General features: G+C 39.3%; 1 protein-coding gene across 2 annotated transcripts in view; it reads right to left on the bottom strand.

The window, feature by feature from the left end:
• herc2 (HECT and RLD domain containing E3 ubiquitin protein ligase 2) overlaps window positions 1-18,346 on the bottom strand; it is a 91,168-nt gene that overhangs the window by 27,872 nt on the left and 44,950 nt on the right. For both annotated transcript variants that reach the window (XM_014014592.1, XM_014014593.1), the window contains exons 33-59: window positions 17,145-17,281; window positions 16,803-16,954; window positions 16,520-16,711; window positions 15,492-15,679; window positions 15,211-15,403; window positions 14,941-15,123; window positions 14,655-14,839; window positions 13,163-13,310; window positions 12,881-13,077; window positions 12,528-12,758; window positions 10,129-10,267; window positions 9,891-10,037; window positions 9,433-9,575; window positions 9,047-9,314; window positions 8,830-8,972; window positions 8,619-8,717; window positions 8,367-8,535; window positions 6,801-6,926; window positions 6,596-6,704; window positions 4,990-5,129; window positions 4,707-4,897; window positions 4,508-4,613; window positions 3,122-3,213; window positions 2,865-3,040; window positions 2,559-2,670; window positions 1,647-1,728; window positions 759-993 (exon numbers count right to left, since the gene is read on the bottom strand). In XM_014014592.1, coding sequence (XP_013870046.1) covers window positions 759-993; window positions 1,647-1,728; window positions 2,559-2,670; window positions 2,865-3,040; window positions 3,122-3,213; window positions 4,508-4,613; window positions 4,707-4,897; window positions 4,990-5,129; window positions 6,596-6,704; window positions 6,801-6,926; window positions 8,367-8,535; window positions 8,619-8,717; window positions 8,830-8,972; window positions 9,047-9,314; window positions 9,433-9,575; window positions 9,891-10,037; window positions 10,129-10,267; window positions 12,528-12,758; window positions 12,881-13,077; window positions 13,163-13,310; window positions 14,655-14,839; window positions 14,941-15,123; window positions 15,211-15,403; window positions 15,492-15,679; window positions 16,520-16,711; window positions 16,803-16,954; window positions 17,145-17,281 — 4,283 coding nt within the window. The remainder of the gene's footprint in view (window positions 1-758; window positions 994-1,646; window positions 1,729-2,558; window positions 2,671-2,864; window positions 3,041-3,121; window positions 3,214-4,507; window positions 4,614-4,706; window positions 4,898-4,989; window positions 5,130-6,595; window positions 6,705-6,800; window positions 6,927-8,366; window positions 8,536-8,618; window positions 8,718-8,829; window positions 8,973-9,046; window positions 9,315-9,432; window positions 9,576-9,890; window positions 10,038-10,128; window positions 10,268-12,527; window positions 12,759-12,880; window positions 13,078-13,162; window positions 13,311-14,654; window positions 14,840-14,940; window positions 15,124-15,210; window positions 15,404-15,491; window positions 15,680-16,519; window positions 16,712-16,802; window positions 16,955-17,144; window positions 17,282-18,346) is intronic.

Here is an 18,346-nt window from a genome sequence, read left to right as displayed (position 1 = left end):
GTGCTGCACTGCTTCCCCCTCCTGAGACGCCGGATGGTGGACCAGAATCGCCTCGAAGCCGTACGGAAGTCTTTCTGAAGGAAAGACTTCCGTTCGGAAGTTGCTCAACATTCTACGGAAGTTGCTCAACATTCTTGCTCAACATTCTACGGAAGTTGCTCAACATTCCTCCTTTTAATGCAGTGATAACTGCATGCTTTTTCTTGTAAAGGCTAGAATATTATGACATTGAGGAAATTTTGTAACTGATTAATTGAATATTATATTCAGTATTGTATTTTATACAAAGAGTTGGTGTGTGTGTGTGTGTTATCATTTGTTCTTTCTTTAGCCTAAACAAAATGAGTTACGTTCTGACATATGACGTAAAAGGTAACACCTCCTGGGGTGCAACCAGGAAGAAAGATACATTATAAGCTCAATTCATTTTTATAGTAAATAGGAAGTTGTCATTGTTGTGGAGACTCTGTTCAGAGCATAGCTGGTCTGCTTTGTTTGAGTTTTCTCATAATATTATGACTTTAATCTCATTATATGATGAATTTAATCTTGTTATATTACTTTATTCTCATAATTAAAAAAATAATAATTTTGTTGTGTGGCCCTAATATTCGGATGTAAAAAATAATACTGTAATCTGTCAAATTATGCTTTTTAAAGCCTATATTTGTTTCATTGTCAAACACTTTGTAGAGCTCTAAAATAAAGCAGAATTAGCCGACCAGTGTCTGACATGAGCCATAAACAAACAAACATACATTCTACTGAAATGTCCCAGTTTGCCGTCGTCTCCTTCGCCCCAGGAGAAGACCTTCCCATCTACAGTCAGAGCCATGGCGTGGCGTCCGCCAGAATGCACAGCCACCTTCTTCACCACGTAGTTACTGAGTGCAGTGATCTGACGAGGGATTGGGATGGTCCCACTAGACAGGCCCAGACCCAGCCTGCCGTTCGTGGCCTCTCCACACGCGTAAATCTTCCCCTCCACAGTCACTGCAAAATAAAAGCAGCTGTTAGAAACAAAGCTCATTATATAAAAGAAGAGGTCTATAAAGTACTTGAAAAAAATTACTAAGTAAAAGTAAAATTACATGAACAAAAAATAACTTTGGTAAAAATAAATTTCACTGATGGAGAAAACTACTCAAGTAAAAATCATAAAACTGTTCACAAAAATTGGGAACGTAAAAGTAAAAGTACTTTTACACACTCTCTAAGAAATAAACTGTTGAATTTAACCAAAATGGTTCAACTAAGACAGGCTGAGTAAATTGAGCAAAATTTGTATAATCTTTACTCAGTTTACTCAGCTTGGTTTAGTGGAGCCAGCTGACATGACTTTGTTGAGTAAATTCAACACTTCCTTTTTTAGAGCAGAAACATCTTTCATGATGAGCTCAAACATATTTAATTTGTACCAAGTAACTAGGTGTTACATTTTAAAGAAAAATAGTAAAAGTATCATGTTTAGCTTTAAAATGTAACAAAATATAAGTTAAAATAGCTATTTAAAAAAATTATTGGTAAAAATTACAAATCCTCAAAAAAAATAAAACTACTTAAGTACCATAACGAAGTAAATGTACTTAGTTTCTATAAACCTCTGTATAAAACATTGTTTTAAATATATTTATTTATTAAGTTACCTGCAAAGAGACTCTTGGAACCACCAGCCACTTGCACCACATTGAGAGCAGAAAGTGTTTCAGAAAAGGAGGGCACTTTAATCTGTGAAGAAGACAGAAGTCGTTTGCTGCTTTCCAAGTTCACATATCTGTTTTCTGCTGCTGCACATTTTCTAAACTGGTGAAGGGGAAAAGGTGGGGTAACGTTTAGGACTTAGATACAAAGTTAATCAGTATTTGTGACAAACTGCACACTGCAAACTACCAAAAGTTATTTGAAGTAATCTAATGTACTATTTTTTATGTATGAAACTGTACGAATGTTTGTATCTACGGTGTTTGTTTTATGGGACCATGAATGGAAATGCTCATTTCCATTCATGGAAAATGCTCATTTCCATTCATGGAAAATGCTCATTTCCATTCATGGAAATGAGCATTTTGCTAAATCCGGTATATTTACGACATTGTACGTTCATTAATATTCACTGTCCCATTCAAATAACATCAAATAATAAAGACACAATGCTACTGGAGTCAACATCTGGAACCATTAGCTAATACTCAGATGTAAACACTGACGAAAATATGAACTATATTTCACAACCAGCTTACACAGATTAAAAAGTCACATTACATATCAATTTTATTGTAGAAACATGAATGATTTTCACTTTTTTTCTTTACTAAAAACAACTAAATGTACTCAACATTTAACAAAGCCAAACATATTAAAAATGTGTTTTCATAAAAATATCATATTTCACAAAACACCTGAAACTAGCTAAAAAGATTTCTTTGAATGTAATAAAAGAACTTAAAATGATGTAATTTTTTCCCTTTATGCTCCATAAGTTTTCAACCTACATGGCAGAGATACACAAAAACAAAAAACCAACATACAGCTTGAACTTTTTTTGAAGTAAACTGCACCTTTGAGCCTTTGAGTCCTCCCAGCTGGTCTTTGTCATTCAGACCCCAAACAAACACTTTGGTCCTGATGGCAGCTGCTGATTCCAATCCTGGTGACTTCTTACGAGCGAGACTGAAATAATAATAATAATAATAATAATAATAATAACACAATCAAAACACTTGGAAACAACTATACATCCTTTCAATCTGTTACCATTTAAGATCAGTTAGTGTGTCAGAATATTCTTCATTCAGGAAATAAATCAAAGACGTTAAAAAAAGGATGTAATTCTGGATATTTTAGAACATATACAGTTGTCTTACCTCCCAGTTGTAGTTTTCTCATCATCATCTTCCTCATTGTCAGATGCTAAGAAAGGAACAGTGGCCAGATCTTCATCCTCCGCTCTGATGCGGCCCACAACACGGAGTTCGTGAATCTTGCAGTCTATACCGGAGCTGCGGCACTGCTTGATTGCAATCTCAATGTATCTGTGAAACTGAAAGTGAARACATGAATGAAATTATTCATCAGCACAATATTAGCTAATAATTACAAGCTAATATCCTGATTTACCAACCTCGGTGCAATCAGTAAGGAGGAGGACTGTAGTGTCTGTAGGATTGATGGTAACGGTCTTCAGCTCAATTAGGTTGTTCAAAGAGCTTCCACCTGTATTAAGATAATAAAAAACATTTTGTTACTAAAAAAATACAGARAAAATTGTGTTTACAACTCTTAAAAAGTTAAATGTAACTAGAGAAATTGCATTTCTTGCAAAAATGCAAGTGTGAATGCTTCTTGTTGAAAGCTGCTGAAATCAGCTGAAAATGATTAATAGCAAAACAATTAATGCAAGTTCAATTTGAAAAGCTGAAATTAGCAGAAGAATTGCAAAAACGAACAGAAATATAGCTGAAATAGCAGAAAAGATAAAATTAGCATAAAAATAAGCTAAAGGTAGCAGCGACAAGTTGAAATTAGTACCCAGATGTTGAAAGTTTTGTAAAAGGTTTAGAATTAGCAGACACAAAGCATAAAAGTACAAAAAAGTGCTACTTTGTTGTAAAATTGCTAAAACAGCTGAAATTTGCAGTACAACAGCTAAAATGTAGAAATTCTTGATTTAACATAAGGAAGCACAAGGAGAACAAGTTAGCTAAACTTAGCATAAATAAGTTGTAATAGCTACAATAAAATATGTATTTAGCTTAAAAGGTTAACTTTAGCTAAGAACAGCTGAACATTAGCTAAAATTGCATCAAATAGCTGAATAYAGCAGAAAGCAACACATAAAAGTAGAAAATAGCAAAAGAATGGCAGAAAGAAGCAGAATAATAGCTGAAAAAGCAGAAAAAGCTAAAATTAGCACAAAGAAGCTAAAATTAGCACAAGGAAGTTAAAAACTGCAGGTGCTAAAGGTGTAAGGTGCTGTAAAAATTTATAAACATTTTTGAAGGATTCTCGGGATGTTGAAAACTGCTGCATTCATTTTCAATGGCAAAAATGTGGCTGAAAAGGTGAAATAGCTAAAAAAGTATAAAGAGCTGAAATACCAAAAGTCATAGCGGGAATATCCTGAAGGAGCTGAACGTTTTGATATATAAAATGTTAAAATAGCAGAAGAAGATACAGTCAAAAAAATGTATGGAATAAAAAAATGATCTCAATAGTGTGAAAGCTGTGAAGCATTCACACTATTATTTGGATAAAGAAGAAGTCATATAAATGAACCGAACGTTTTGATTTATGAATTGTTGAAATAAAATGTATGGAAGAAAAAAAATTATCTCAATAGTGTGAAAGCTGTGAAGCATTCACDCTATTATTTGGATAAAGAAGAAGTCATATAAAACTAAAAATAAATTTGTTTTTTTAATTTGTGTACCATCTCAAACCATGTTTTAGTTTTGGAGTTGTACAAATGTACATAAATGTATATAACAGTACGCTCAGCCTGTCTCACCTGATACTACAACGAGTGAGGGCATGTAGCTGCTGTCCGACGGGTCAACAATCATTTTCAGCCTGTGCACAAGAACGTCTGGGAAAAGCTCCAGACGAATCCAGTGCTGCCAAGAAAACCACAGTAAGACCCATCAGTTCATGTATTACACTTAAACCTACACAACCAAAAACAAAAACACTGCAATAATATTCTCTACCTTTCCCTGTGAGCCCGAGGACTGCCAACACTGATCACTGCTGTCAATGAGGCGGGATGCCAGGGTAACGGCAGACGACACGTTCAGGCTCTTCACAGCTCGAGACCAGTCGTCGATCAGCATCCCACGTTGGCTGTTGTGGTGCTTCTTAAGCTGCTTGCCTGAACGCCCGCAGAAAGCTGGAGACTGGCCTGATAGTAGAGAAGGTGAACGACAGGTTGACATCCACGTGAAACACTCCCACAGGAACAACTCACTCTGTTGCAGTGAATGTGGGACTGACCCGGCTCGTTGATTCGACCAAAGGAGTGCCGGGTGTTGTGTTTGCGTGTCTTGAAGCAGTTTTCACAGAAGTCAAAATCATCACAGTTTTTGCACTTGAATCTTGGGCCATTAATAGGAAACATCTGACAGCCATCACACCTGTGAACAACAAGACGTTTTCCAGTTTAATAACAGAGGACCTGCAGAAAAGTCACTCTGATGATGTCAGTGATTGTACAAGATTGATGCTGCCATATTTAGACATCAAACTTAATACAGTCACTAATTGTAAGATAACCTCTTCTAAGACAAATGCTAAAGGTAATGAATGGCCTTTGTGATGACAAAGTTTTTATTTAGTTCCTCTACACACAGATCAAGGAGCTTAGGGGTCCCAAAAAATAAATAAATATAAAACAGAAAGGAGTACAGCTATGGTGTTTTGTGGATGTGTGGTCCCTGAAGCTGTCAGTCAACACTTCATCACATTATTTTAATCAGTTGGAGATAAACCAGACACCTTTCCAGAAGTGGACAGTACTGTGTCTGTTACTACCTTGCTCAGAGGTACAAAGCTGCTACAGAGGTGGGGTGTTTCAGTCCCCGCATCAAGTAAGGGCCCGGTAGACTCCACGCGAAGCTGAACAATCAACACACCGTTATGTGGTTGTTCACTTTCGCACACACCTTTCATAGCCCCAGACGCACTGAGCTAAGCTCCTGGGAAACCCCTCTGAAAAGGCCAAGCCAGTGCTTTGAGGTGATAAACTGGGGTAGTGTTGACGCACTGATCGTTACCTTGTCAGGTGAATTAAAATCAGAGCCGCCGCTGCTTGTTGTGCAGGTCATCAATTTATTTTCTCTTGTTTTCCTCTGTGTTTACTTGAAACCAAACATGTTTAACAAGGCATACAACTTGTTAAAAGCATCTAATTTCGTCAGCGGTCAAAACCTGTTTCCCTCCCTTCTAGGTGGAATGCCATATGTACCGCTATTTACCCATGTGACCAAATACCCACTCACAAATATATATCTTTATCTGCTCCTACACACTTCCACTGCGGTAAACATCACCGCAAGGGGGTTCTTTTTTGGAATGAAGTGACCTGCTAAAAGTAAAATATTGATTGGGTAACTTTAGTATCAATACTGTCCGAGACCGACGTTACCATCATGTGTTTGTGTGGAGTCTCAGTCATCCAGGACACGGAAAATTAAGAACAAAGAYGAAGCAACTGGACTTCTGATCTGCAGCTGATGATGTGCGAAGTTACATGATTTAAACAGCACCAGGTGGGTATCAACATAATTCTAAATGCTTGGATCGATCTGATCACCCCCACCTCACTGAAGTAAAAGTCAGATGAAATGAGACATTATTGTTCAAACTGAGGTCACTTTGAAAAACATCAGATATGTGTCAGATTTAATATTACTTACTGAAAAGGACTGTGACAGATTTGAAAAAAAAAAAGGGATTTGTCATGTTTTGACTGTCATATAGAAATCAGTGTGAACATAACCTTACACACAGTGATATCCAAAATGGAATCAAAAACAACATGATGTCTAAATTGTACAAGTTTAGATGACTGTGGRGACGAGGAATCTTCAGCAGGTTATACCTAACTCCTGGATGAACACTGGGTACCAGTTCCATYTCAGACAACAAACCCGTCCAGTGGGACTGCTGGGGGAAGTCCACAATCACATCCTTCCCATTGGCACTGAAAGCTTGATATAGTAAACAGAAAATATGATTTWAAAAAATGCAATAAAATCAAGTCATGAATAATATACTACTCAGGTCAACTTTTTATCTGGGCTTACCTTTCACTACTCCAACACTCCTGTGTGTGACTGAGCCCCACTTGTACTTTGGTGTTGTGACTGTGAGCTTTACCCTCACTTTGTCACCAATCTTTATGTGAGAAGGAGAACTCTGCGGTGGGAATCCTGAGAAAGAAACATGAGAGAGCACAGGTTTCTACCTTTTTCTTACTTCTTGGTATTATTCCCAACGTCTACTCCAGGGTTCGACAAATCCCATTGCCCGAGCGCCCGCCTGAATAGGCAGGTAAACATTTTTATAGGGCCATTTATTTGAACTATTCTGAAAATAAATGAAGAAATATAGCSTTTTAAAACACGTATAGAGAGAATAAATCCTCAAAATCTCCCCATCCCGCTGTAGAAAGTAGTGTGTCACGAGATCATTTCCTCCCACCTCCGCACGTTGCGCAGAAAGAAGCKTTAACAATTGTAGTTTTTTCACACCCAAGTTGTCAGAGGAAAAAATAGCTTTTTGTGTATTGTTACAAGCAGAGGCAAAAAGAAAATGTGGATGTTCGTTCAGTCATAAATCCATCTTGCAAATGTTGGCTTTTGCTCAGAGTGCAGCAGAGCAGCCGCTGATCATTTCAGCAACAGGCGGACGCTCACTGTATGGCAGGCCGATGTTACATTTATTTGGCTTAAACACACTTACATTCCAGATATCTGAAAATGTGTTATGAATAGACTATACATTTTAGTTATTTAAGATAAAATAATAAAATGATGTATATTTTTTTGTTTGATTTGGAGATCTTTCCAGCTTAAACTTGTTTGTTGAAGTTGTTTTTTGAAAATAAGGGGCAGATATGACAGAGTTTTTTTCTTTACTCTACACCTTTTTTATTCAGGGTAGGATTTACTTTGTATTTTTATGCTGTACATATGTTTGTACATGTTTTTATGAATTTAAGAAACAAAAAACAAACCAATAAAAATATTCTTTAAATATATTTTGACAAGGCAAAATACCTGTTTGAGATATCTCTAATTACATCCTGACTAGTATAAACAACATCAGATTTATCATTAGGTTGTATGGAGACTCCAGTTCAAGATATCTTAAATGTATTTTTAGAAATGAGATAGGCTATATAAGATTCAATTAATGCAAATTACAGACTTTCATGTTCTGTAAATTGTATTTTTAAAAAAAGCTGCACTACCTATTAATAAATACTAATAACTTTTCAGCAGTTGATCATTCTGTTTCGATTAGCAGCCCTCCCATGGTCAATACTCTGGGTGAACAGTGGAAAGGTCTAAAAAAGTTTTTGAAGATGTTTTTGATAAAACAATTGACTGACTGTGAGTGACTCAGTCTAAAATGTTTGCATCTATTTAATCAGATGTCRTATATTWTGYACCTCTGTATAACCATGTTACTATTTTTGTAGTACAAAGTACAGTACATGTTTTTCTCATATTTACATTTGAACATTTTTGTTTCGGGCAGGTAATCTTTCATGTTGGGCAGGTAACATTTGGCAACACCTGCCCGATAGGGCAGGTAAAAAAAAAATCTTGTCGAACCCTGGTCTACTCTGAATAAAAAGGACCTACCAATGAGCTCAATGTGGATGTAGCGAACCCAGTATGTTCCTCCTTTCTGCTGCCAGTCACACTGCACGTTCAAGTCATGAAGTCCATCTCTGTCCAGTTTAATCACTTTCCCGACATCCCCATCATACACTTCCTCATACGTTCTGCAGCACTTCACCATCATTCCCACCTGTAGGGAACGCATTACAGTTCAGTCATCTCATGTAACATCTTAATGAGGTTATAGATCTTGTTTAAAGGCAGGTGATTTACCTGAATGTTCTCTCTCACATAAACAGCATAATCATCGTTGCTTTGAAAATCAGATCTCTTCTTATATGTCTGACTTTCAGTCACCACAGCTCCTGGAGGCTATAATGTGGCACACAGAGCAGGTAGCAAATATATTTATTAATAAATCACATTATGAAAATAATCTGAAAGTCTAACAGAACAGATTTAAATAATAGGAAAAGCAACGTACCACAGAGAATGCTGGCTCTGCCTCCTCCAGCTCCTCCAGCACCTCCTCGTCTGAGTATTCATCAGACACGGTGTCAGCGTCTGACAGCTCCGTGAAGTGAACGTCTGGGTGGTCGAGCAGCCAGCTCACCAAAGCTTCAACCCCTRAAGTAGAAGCTCTGTTATTCTCCAGGTGGATATTTCATAGAAAAATATGAGTTTGTCACATGAACATATACCTGGGACACCAGAGGCACTGCCTGTAGTACCAGACAGAGACTTCAAAGCAAATTCAATGTTCTTCCTTGGGAAGCCCATTTCCATAAGCTGGAGGACGATGGGTAACGGAGGTACAGGGGAGGTCTTCTGTTTCTTCTGTTTGGGCGGTTTGACATGTTGGATGGTGACAGGCGTGGTGGCCTCACTGGAGCTGCTTTCCTCAAACAGTGGAGAGGACGGGTGGGCCGATTCCACAGCCAGGTACTGACACACTGCCAGGGCTGCCGCCTATACAAACACACACACACACACACAGATCAAACTAACGCAACGCATCGGTCGAGTGCAGCTTTCCTGCTGACAATGACGTCAAACCAGCTTTTTGTGTGAAGATCTGCTCGTTTACCTCCATCTCCTGCCTGTCAAAAATAGCTTTGATGGGGGAGGGCTGAGTGGCAGCACACAGTAGCTGCTGCAGGAGGATCAAGGGGGGCAGTGGACCCTCGGGAGACAAGTCTCCAACATCAGGAGAAGACACCACCAGATCATCTACACAAAGTCAAAGGAACAGTTCAAACAGTTTTATTTTTACTGTTGAACAAAGCCTTCATGGTTTGATCTCTATTCAGCAACACAGCACACATCCAGCTACATTTCATCTAAATACCTCTATAAGATGCTTTAAATTAATCCACAAATGCTGCAGCGTTTTTTTAAATAAAACTTGTATTTATTGGTAAAATTCAACATTTTCTACTAACTAAGCACTTGTTTGTAATAATAGTGAATATTTAAAACAAACAAAAAAGAACTCAGTTATGATAAACTCTAAATGGGTTAAAAGGCTTAAACCTGAGGTCTTACCGCTGGGGTTGGGTCCGATGTCTACAACTGCGGGCTGGGAAAGGATCTGCCTGAGTTTGTCCTGATGAGACAACAGCGCCCGTCCTGCCTTCAGAACGTAAAGCCTGAGCTGCTGACACCGCAGCAAATGGATGTCCACCTGGTCAGCTAAACACATGCACACAGTGTGTTTAGTAGAGTCACAAATCTTTCATAACATGAAAGACCAATTCAGAAACAATAACGTCATGTTCTCCACCTGTGAGCCCTCGGCTGAGAGACTTCTTCATACGTTGTTTCTCCAATTTGCTTCCAGCCAAGTTGACCAACTGAGCCCAAACTGCTAACATGGGCTCATTGAGAGGCAGGTTCTGCACACTGAAGGAGACGCCTGGCAGCTAAGGAGAAACAAAACAACAAAATCATTTTGACCATGACGTAGTAATGGTTTGAAAGTTACACGTAGTGGTGGGCAGCACTAATCTAAAAATGAGTTCCACTAGCTCTAAAACACTAACTCAAATATTTAGGTCCCCRAATTCTAAAGCACTAAAATGTGAGAAACTGTGTGAACCTGGAAACTGCTGAACTGAATTGCCCTTGAGGATAAACTTGTCTGAATCTGAATCTAAACCTGAATTGAACATTCTTCAACAGAAAACATGAGTCACATGTTGCCATGTTGATCTCTTAAGACTTGTCATTAACATTCCACAGCTGTATTTGAGTTCATATATTGTCACCCGGTGGATCAGAGACACACAAGAACAAAATGTGTGACAGCTTTCACCCTCAGCTGTTAACATTAACATTGATTAATAACATTTATAGTTAGTGCTTCTAAATTTAGCCTACAGGTGCTGGTCATAAAATTAGAATATCATGAAAAAGTAGATTTATTTCAGTAATTCCATTTAAAAAGTGAAACTTGTATATTATATTCATACATTACATACAAACTCATATATTTCAAATGTTTATTTCGTTTAATTTTGATGATTACAAATGACAACAAATGAAAATCTCAAATTCAGCATATCAGAAAATTAGAATCTTGTGAAAAGGTTCAAAATGGATGGCACCTGGTACCACACTCTAATCAGCTAATTAACTCAAACCAYCTGCAAAGGCCTTTAAATGGTCTTTCAGTCTAGTTCTATAGGCTAMACAATCATGGGGAAGACTGTTGACTTGACAGTTGTCCAAAAGACGACCATCGACACCTTGCACAAGGAGGGCAAGACACAAAAGGTCATCGCTAAAGAGGCTGGCTGTTCACAGAGCTCTGTGTCCAAGCACATTAATAGAGAGGCGAAGGGAAGGAAAAGATGTGGTCGAAAAAAATGTACAAGCAAGAGAGATAAYCGCACCCTGGAGAGGATTGTGAAACAAAACCCATTCAAAAATGTGGGGGAGATTCACAAAGAGTGGACTGCAGCTGGAGTGAGTGCTTCAAGAACCACCACACACAGACGTWTGAAAGAYATGGGTTTCTGCTGTCGCATTCCTTGTGTCAAGCCACTCTTGAACCACAGACAGCGTCAGAAGCGTCTTGCCTGGGCTACAGAGAAACAGGACTGGACTGCTGGTGAGTGGTCCAAAGTCATGTTCTCTGATGAAAGTAAATTTTGCATTTCCTTTGGAAATCAAGGTCCCAGAGTCTGGAGGAAAAGAAGAAAGGCACTTCATCCACGTTGCTTGAAGTCCAGTATAAAGTTTCCACAGTCAGTGATGGTTTGGGGTGCCATGTCATCTGCTGGTGTTGGTCCATTGTGTTTTCTGAGGTCCAGGGTCAACGCAGCCACATACCAGGAAGTTTTAGAGCACTTCATKCTTCCTGSTGCTGACCAACTTTTTGGAGATGCAGATTTCATTTTCCAACAGGACTTGGCACCTGCACACAGTGCCAAAGCTACCAGTACCTGGTTGAAGGACCATGGTATCCCTGTTCTTAATTGGCCAGCAAACTCTCCTGACCTTAACCCCATAGAAAATCTATGGGGTATTGTGAAGAAGAAGATGCAATACACCAGACCCAACAATTCAGAAGAGCTAAAAGCCACTATTAGAGCAACCTGGGCTATCATAACACCTGAGCAGTGCCACAGACTGATCGACTCCATGCCACGCCGCATTGCTGCAGTAATACAGGCCAAAGGAGCCCCAACTAAATACTGAGTGCTGTACATGCTCATACTTTTCATGTTCATACTTTTCAGTTGGCCAACATTTCTATAAATCCTTTGTTTTTATTGGTCTTCAGTAATATTCTAATTTTCTGATATGTTGAATTTGAGATTTTCATTTGTTGTCATTTGTAATCATCAAAATTAAACGAAATAAACATTTGAAATATATGAGTTTGTATGTAATGTATGAATATAATATACAAGTTTCACTTTTTAAATGGAATTACTGAAATAAATCTACTTTTTCATGATATTCTAATTTTATGACCAGCACCTGTATGTGTAGATGCTTATTTTGCACCACAAAAATGAATAAAATCTATAAATTTAGCAAGTGTTAATCCACTAATAAATGTTAAAATTAGCAAAAGCCCTAAAGAACTAATCAGGAAATTAGTCCCCTATTAGTGTTTTAGTGGAACTGTGCCCACCATTGGTTACACTTGTGAAATTCGAAACATTCTTTTACCGGTTTGAGGTGGCTGAGCAAGCAAACCCTGCAGGTCCTCATTTCGTAGAACTGGACGGTGATGCGTCCTTTTGGTGTGATGCGTGTGACCGTTCCTTCTCCGTACTCCTCGTGGACAACCTGCCCCCCCAGCCTGAGGCGCCCATCAATCCCACCAATCACTGCCAGGACTGCCATCAAGCTGCAGACTCTGGGGCCCTCTGAGTCAGGAAAATATTCCTCCAAGATGCACTGAAATAAAGGCAAACGGTTTTTATTCCTGATTTCATCCATAAAGTCAGAGTGAAAACATTATTCTGAGGTAACATCTTCTGACACTTGAACTGAAACTACGAGAGAGCAGTAAATCTTACAGCCTCAGACTGGCAGCCAGTCATAATGTCGCCAATGGAGCTGAGCTGAGCGTTGATGTAATCGTTTATTAGACTGTTCCACTGAGTGAGGGAGTGTAGAGTGCGCAGGACAGCAACTATCTCTTCTGCCAGCGTGCTGCTGTGAGTGGCTGTCAGAGACGCCTGTGGGCGGGACTTCCTCCTTCTCATGGAACCTTCTGCAGAAACAATCGCACATTTAAAAAACACACGCCACCGTGAAGCTGCGGGACTTTCTTCTGAAAGCCTGATCTGTGCCAGCACCTCGGAGAAGTGGCAGATCTGATGAGCAGGTGCTGAGCAGGCTTCCCAAGAAGCTGAACAACTTCTCCACCAGGAACTTCATGTCCTGAGAACGCTCAGTCTTGTCCCACGAAGGCAGGACTGCCTGCAGGAGGCGCAGTGCCAGGATCTGGAAACACACAGGGTGCACAAGACACAGGATGAGACCTCACCAGAATCTGTTACAACAATCCATGCATGTCTCTAATGAAGGTTTTTATGACATGCTCTGGTGGCAACACAACACCAGTGCAGTAAAATGACACCTCCTCAGTCCTAGTGGGTGTAGGAACATAATAAACTTCACTTGTCCCAATGTTCTGCAGTCTGAGTTTTTTGAGATGTCTCACACAAACATTTATGTTACTACAGGGTGAGTCAAAAGTCACAGGACACCTTTTTATTTCAGAAACAAAAGGGTCAATGAAATATCTGAATACCCCAGCAAGTAATGGGTGAGGGGACCAATTTTTTAAGTTAAGTTCAGAACATGACCGCCTTCTTGAAGGCTGCCATAGTGGATCAAAGTCCAAATTTCCAATGGGAAGGCAATCATGTAGCACATCGACAGAGGCCAGAATTGTATCAGGAATGGATTGCTGCAATCAGATGAGTAATATTTCTTGTGTGAATAACAGCTCAGATCACCCGACCTCACAGCACTTGACTTTTATCTCAGGGGTCAACAAAAAAATTGTGCAACAAACACCACCTTCAGTATCGCATCGTGGAGGCTTGTGATGGCATTTCTTCAGAGATTCGTAACGACTGCATCCTGCAGCTTCAGTGTTCAGCACCATGGATAGCGCCCTGAACACGTCCATCAGTTGTGCATCACATGCAATTTTACCTAATGTTGCAACTTTCTGTGTTAACTTTTGAACCACAAGAAATATTGCACATCGATTTCTGAGAAATTTCTGGTCTTTTTTGATAAGCTCTATGACCACCTGTCCAGTGGAAAAACTTGACCTAGATCCAATATGGCAGTTTTCAAGATGGTGGTCATGTTCTGGAGATAACCTAAAAGACAGGTCCACTCGTCCATTACTTGCTGGGGTATTCAGATTTTTAATTTTCCCTTTTGTTTCTGAAATAAAATGATGCCCTATGACTTTTGATTCAAGAGTCAAAAGTATGGAACCGTACAGTTGTCATCACCGAGAGATAGTAAGAAATGTTATTTAGATTCCCTTGCATGTATGGTTCATGTGAAGAATCGACAATAAAGCTGACTTTGACTTTGATTGTAACTAATTTTAAGGCATCTCAAAGATCTTGCATGAAAGTAAAAAGTAAGTAAACTGTATCTACACAGCCCCTTTCATAGATAGAAAAATCACTAAATGCTTCACAATGAAAACAAGCAAAATTAAAATTTAACAGCACACACCAAAATGAAAAATGTAAAAATAAAACAGCACATAGAATACACACATTAAAACTTAGCTAAAAGACTTCAGATGTTTTCTACCTGTCTCTGCAGAGTGATGGCGTTGAAGGACTGGTGTCCCTCTACTATCCGGAGGAGCAGGCCAATCCAAGCAGAGGTGCTGAGGGTGCTGCAAATCTGTGGCAAAAGAGCAATGCTGCGAATGAAGCCCAGAGTGCACCAGCTCCTGTGCTGCTCCCGAGACACCAACCTATGGGAGTGACAGCCTGACAAACAAAGAGGTCAAGTTAAAATGATGACCAATATCATCTCTGGCAAAATAAATAAATAAATAAATCAGACTTTAAATTAACAGGGGTTTAATTACTGGACTTGTCGTTCACTCCACTTTCCACAAGCATCCTGAGTAGTCCACACAGAGTGCGTAAAGCATCTGTTTGCAGAACCTCAGCGTAGATCCCAGCAGACAGAGAGAGGCTCTTCAACAAGTTGACTGTGCTGGTCAGCATCATTGCTGTTGGGTGGCTGCTTTTCTCAATCAKCTCACCTTCTTTAAAACAAAACCAACAGAGGAAATGATGAAGCTTTTCATTTAGCCTCTTGGGCAGTGACTTGTGGAGCTGCAGAGGAAATAAACCTGTGTCGTCCTCGGTGTCTGAGTCCTCAGCTGTGGGCTGGGCAGCTGGAGGCGGCTCCGCCAGTTTCAGGTCGTATTTGCCCTCTTTGCCCATCCTGTACGAGTTGGTGCTGCTCGTGTCCCACTGAACTCTGATCCATCCATCCTCACCCAGCTCTCCGATGACTCGGCCCAGACCTGGTGCTGGACCATCCTGGGATGCAAACAAAATCAGATCCTTAAGTCTAGGTGCTTCGGAACAAAACATTCAAAAACTGCCAGAATAAACCTGATTCAGGTACCTGATCACCCCATTTCCAGTCAACGCCCCTCATCACCCTGGTGCCAATCTTCATCATGGCCGCCAGTTCTGGGCCAGAGGCAGGTAAGGGAGCAGGGGCCGCCTCTTTTCGGGACTCTTCCAGGACTGTGGCTGAGCCTCCATGTGCACATGAACTGAGGTCCTCCTCACTGCTGTCAGTGCTGGGTCCTGCATGAAAGAGCCATCCATGACCAGTGGTGTAAACTAACTAAGTACAAATACTTTGTTACTGTACTTAAGTAGAATTTTGGGGTATCTGTACTTTACTTGAGTAATTATTTTTCAGCCTACATTTTACTTCTACTCCTTACATTATTTAAAAATGCAAGAAGTAGAAAGTTGTTACTTTTATTTAAAATTTTCTTGTTCCTGTTATTTCTGTTATTGTAAAAAATAAATACTATCCATATAAATTGTGCCTCCTAGATAGAGTGAATTTAATTGTGGTTGAAAGGGAAATATAAATATACAAAATTCTGATACCGTATTAGTTTGTACACAAACAAATCATGTCACACTCCAGCAGGACATAACCATTAAAATAAAAGGAGTGTACTTAATAAGTATTTGTATTTCATGAAATATAGTGTTGCATTTGGCCGCAGCCCTCAGATAGATTTTCATTTTGGAGAAAATTTTTGGGCAGCCTTGATATATGTATATAAACTGAAACAGCTAGACTAGTGCATCCTAAATTTAACATAAATTAATAATTTTAGTACAACAGTCATTTCTGCATTTTTGGGGAGGTCACCTCCTAATAAATGTCCTTACAGAAAATCTAACTGCTTAAATCAATACTTTTACTTTTAATACCTAAGTACAAAAAATATCAGATACTTTAAGACTTTTACTCAAGTAATATTCCTAAAGGAGAGTTTAACATTGACCAAAGTAATTCTTTGGTAAGATATTTGTACTTTTACACGCAACACTGTCCATGACACAGAACAGAACCTCCCTGGACTCTGTTCTGAGCCTGTATGTGTGTGAGGGGACAGAACTTACCTATGAGCTTCAGAATACTCTGTGTGAGGGCCAAAAGGCCAGAATTTAGCAGGAGGCTCAGGCTGTTTGACCCATGTTTCAGGGACAGCATATGTATCATAGACAGAAGGAAGCGGGCCTGTGGAATGGTGCCAAGACTTGGTCCTGCTGGGTTCTCATTGGTGATGGTCTGTAAGGGGACAGGCTGCACACCTGGTTTAAAACACGGGCAAAGAGTCTTAATTACTTATTGAAAACATTTAACTTGAACAGGGCAAGAGGAGAACATCTTCCTACAACTCACCTAGCTCTTTGAACCGAGCGCTGGCCTCAAGCAGGATGTTGCGAACATTCTGGATAGACCAGGAGTACAGTTTCCCAAATGTCACCTCCAAAAGCATTCGATTGAAGGGAGGGATCAGATCTACATCTTTCAGGCAGTCAGACAAGGGTTCTCTGAGAAGAAAAGATACATTCCAAGGTTTAATACCTCAGTAACAAACTACAGCTACAATAAATCCTAACGTTGCATCATTACTATGGCTTTTTGCTAGCTTCTGACTGTTCACATGACGCCTACAGCGTTATTTTAATTAAATATAATTTATTGCAATTCATAGCACATTCCAAGACCCTAATGACCTACCCAATGTTGGTCCCTTCAGGTATGACCCGCTGCCAGCCGCAGAGCATAGCGTACTGCACAGACGGCAGCAGGAAGTGTTTAGAGGCCAACTTCAGCATGGTGTCGATGCCCTCCAGCCTCACCTCTGCCCTTTCCAGCTGAGAGGAAACAGAGTTAAAGCTTGCTTAGCTCAGTAGGAACTATCAAATGATGTTATGTGATTTGTACATAAATAAATGTACTATCAGCTAAGGTAAGTCTGCACAATTTATTAGAATTTTTTTATTTAAGTTTATTCATTTCTTTAAAAACAACATAAATTCAATATAAAATAAAAATACAAATCATAAATTAAATGAAAGGTAGCAGGAGAAGAAAAAAAGTCTTATTATAACTGCCCTTTAGAAATGTATCATTGTTGAAATAGTAATGTGTGTGATGTGCGTAGGACTGCCATAAATCACAGACAAAATCTGCATTCAGGCCAATAATATATTTGGTAATTAGATGGACCTCCAGTGTTTTAAATGTCCACAGCCAAAATGCAGAACAGAGTCATTGATACCATGATGACAAGAAAAAGAGAGAAAGCGAGAAAAATGTAAGCTTATTAGAGCTGATATAGTCAATGCAATATTGAACGATAATATTGCAATTGCATGTTTTTGATTGTGCAGAATATTTCCTGCAGTGATCACATTCACATTGCTAAAGCAGAAAATTTTTTACTTTTACAGATTGTCAACATGTTGTAATTATGTCAAAGATATGATGGTCCACCTGCAGATGACTGTCAGCCAAGTGTGACACCATCACAACATTCAYTGGCAGTACAGAAACAAACAAGAGTAAATGCTCCATAGTGGTACTAACAGCCCTTATAACTCCAAGAGAGTCATTAGGCCTGTTTGGCTTAAAAAGCAACTATTGTTCAGGTATATGGGACACGTAAAAGTATCATTAATGGGTGGGACCCAAGCATTGTTCAAAGCTTCACATGCTTGTCCTTTTCTATAGTGCATACTACAGTGACACCATGTCTTCTGTAGACTGTAAACTTACCTGTTCATCAAATTTACTTTCATCAAACTGATTAATCAATCATTTAATCAGCATAATCAGCACTTTTATCTGTGAGCCTTGGCAGACTGTAACTCCAACATCAATGCTTTATTTCCTTGAAACATCCATCCATCCATCCATCCATCCATCCATCCATCCAT

The sequence above is a fragment of the Austrofundulus limnaeus genome, unplaced genomic scaffold (assembly GCF_001266775.1).
Source record: "Austrofundulus limnaeus strain Quisiro unplaced genomic scaffold, Austrofundulus_limnaeus-1.0 Scaffold117, whole genome shotgun sequence".
Classification (NCBI taxonomy): Eukaryota; Metazoa; Chordata; class Actinopteri; order Cyprinodontiformes; family Rivulidae; genus Austrofundulus; species Austrofundulus limnaeus.
The sequence above is the reverse complement of the archived record's forward strand: the minus strand, read 5'-3'. Positions and strand labels throughout refer to the sequence as shown.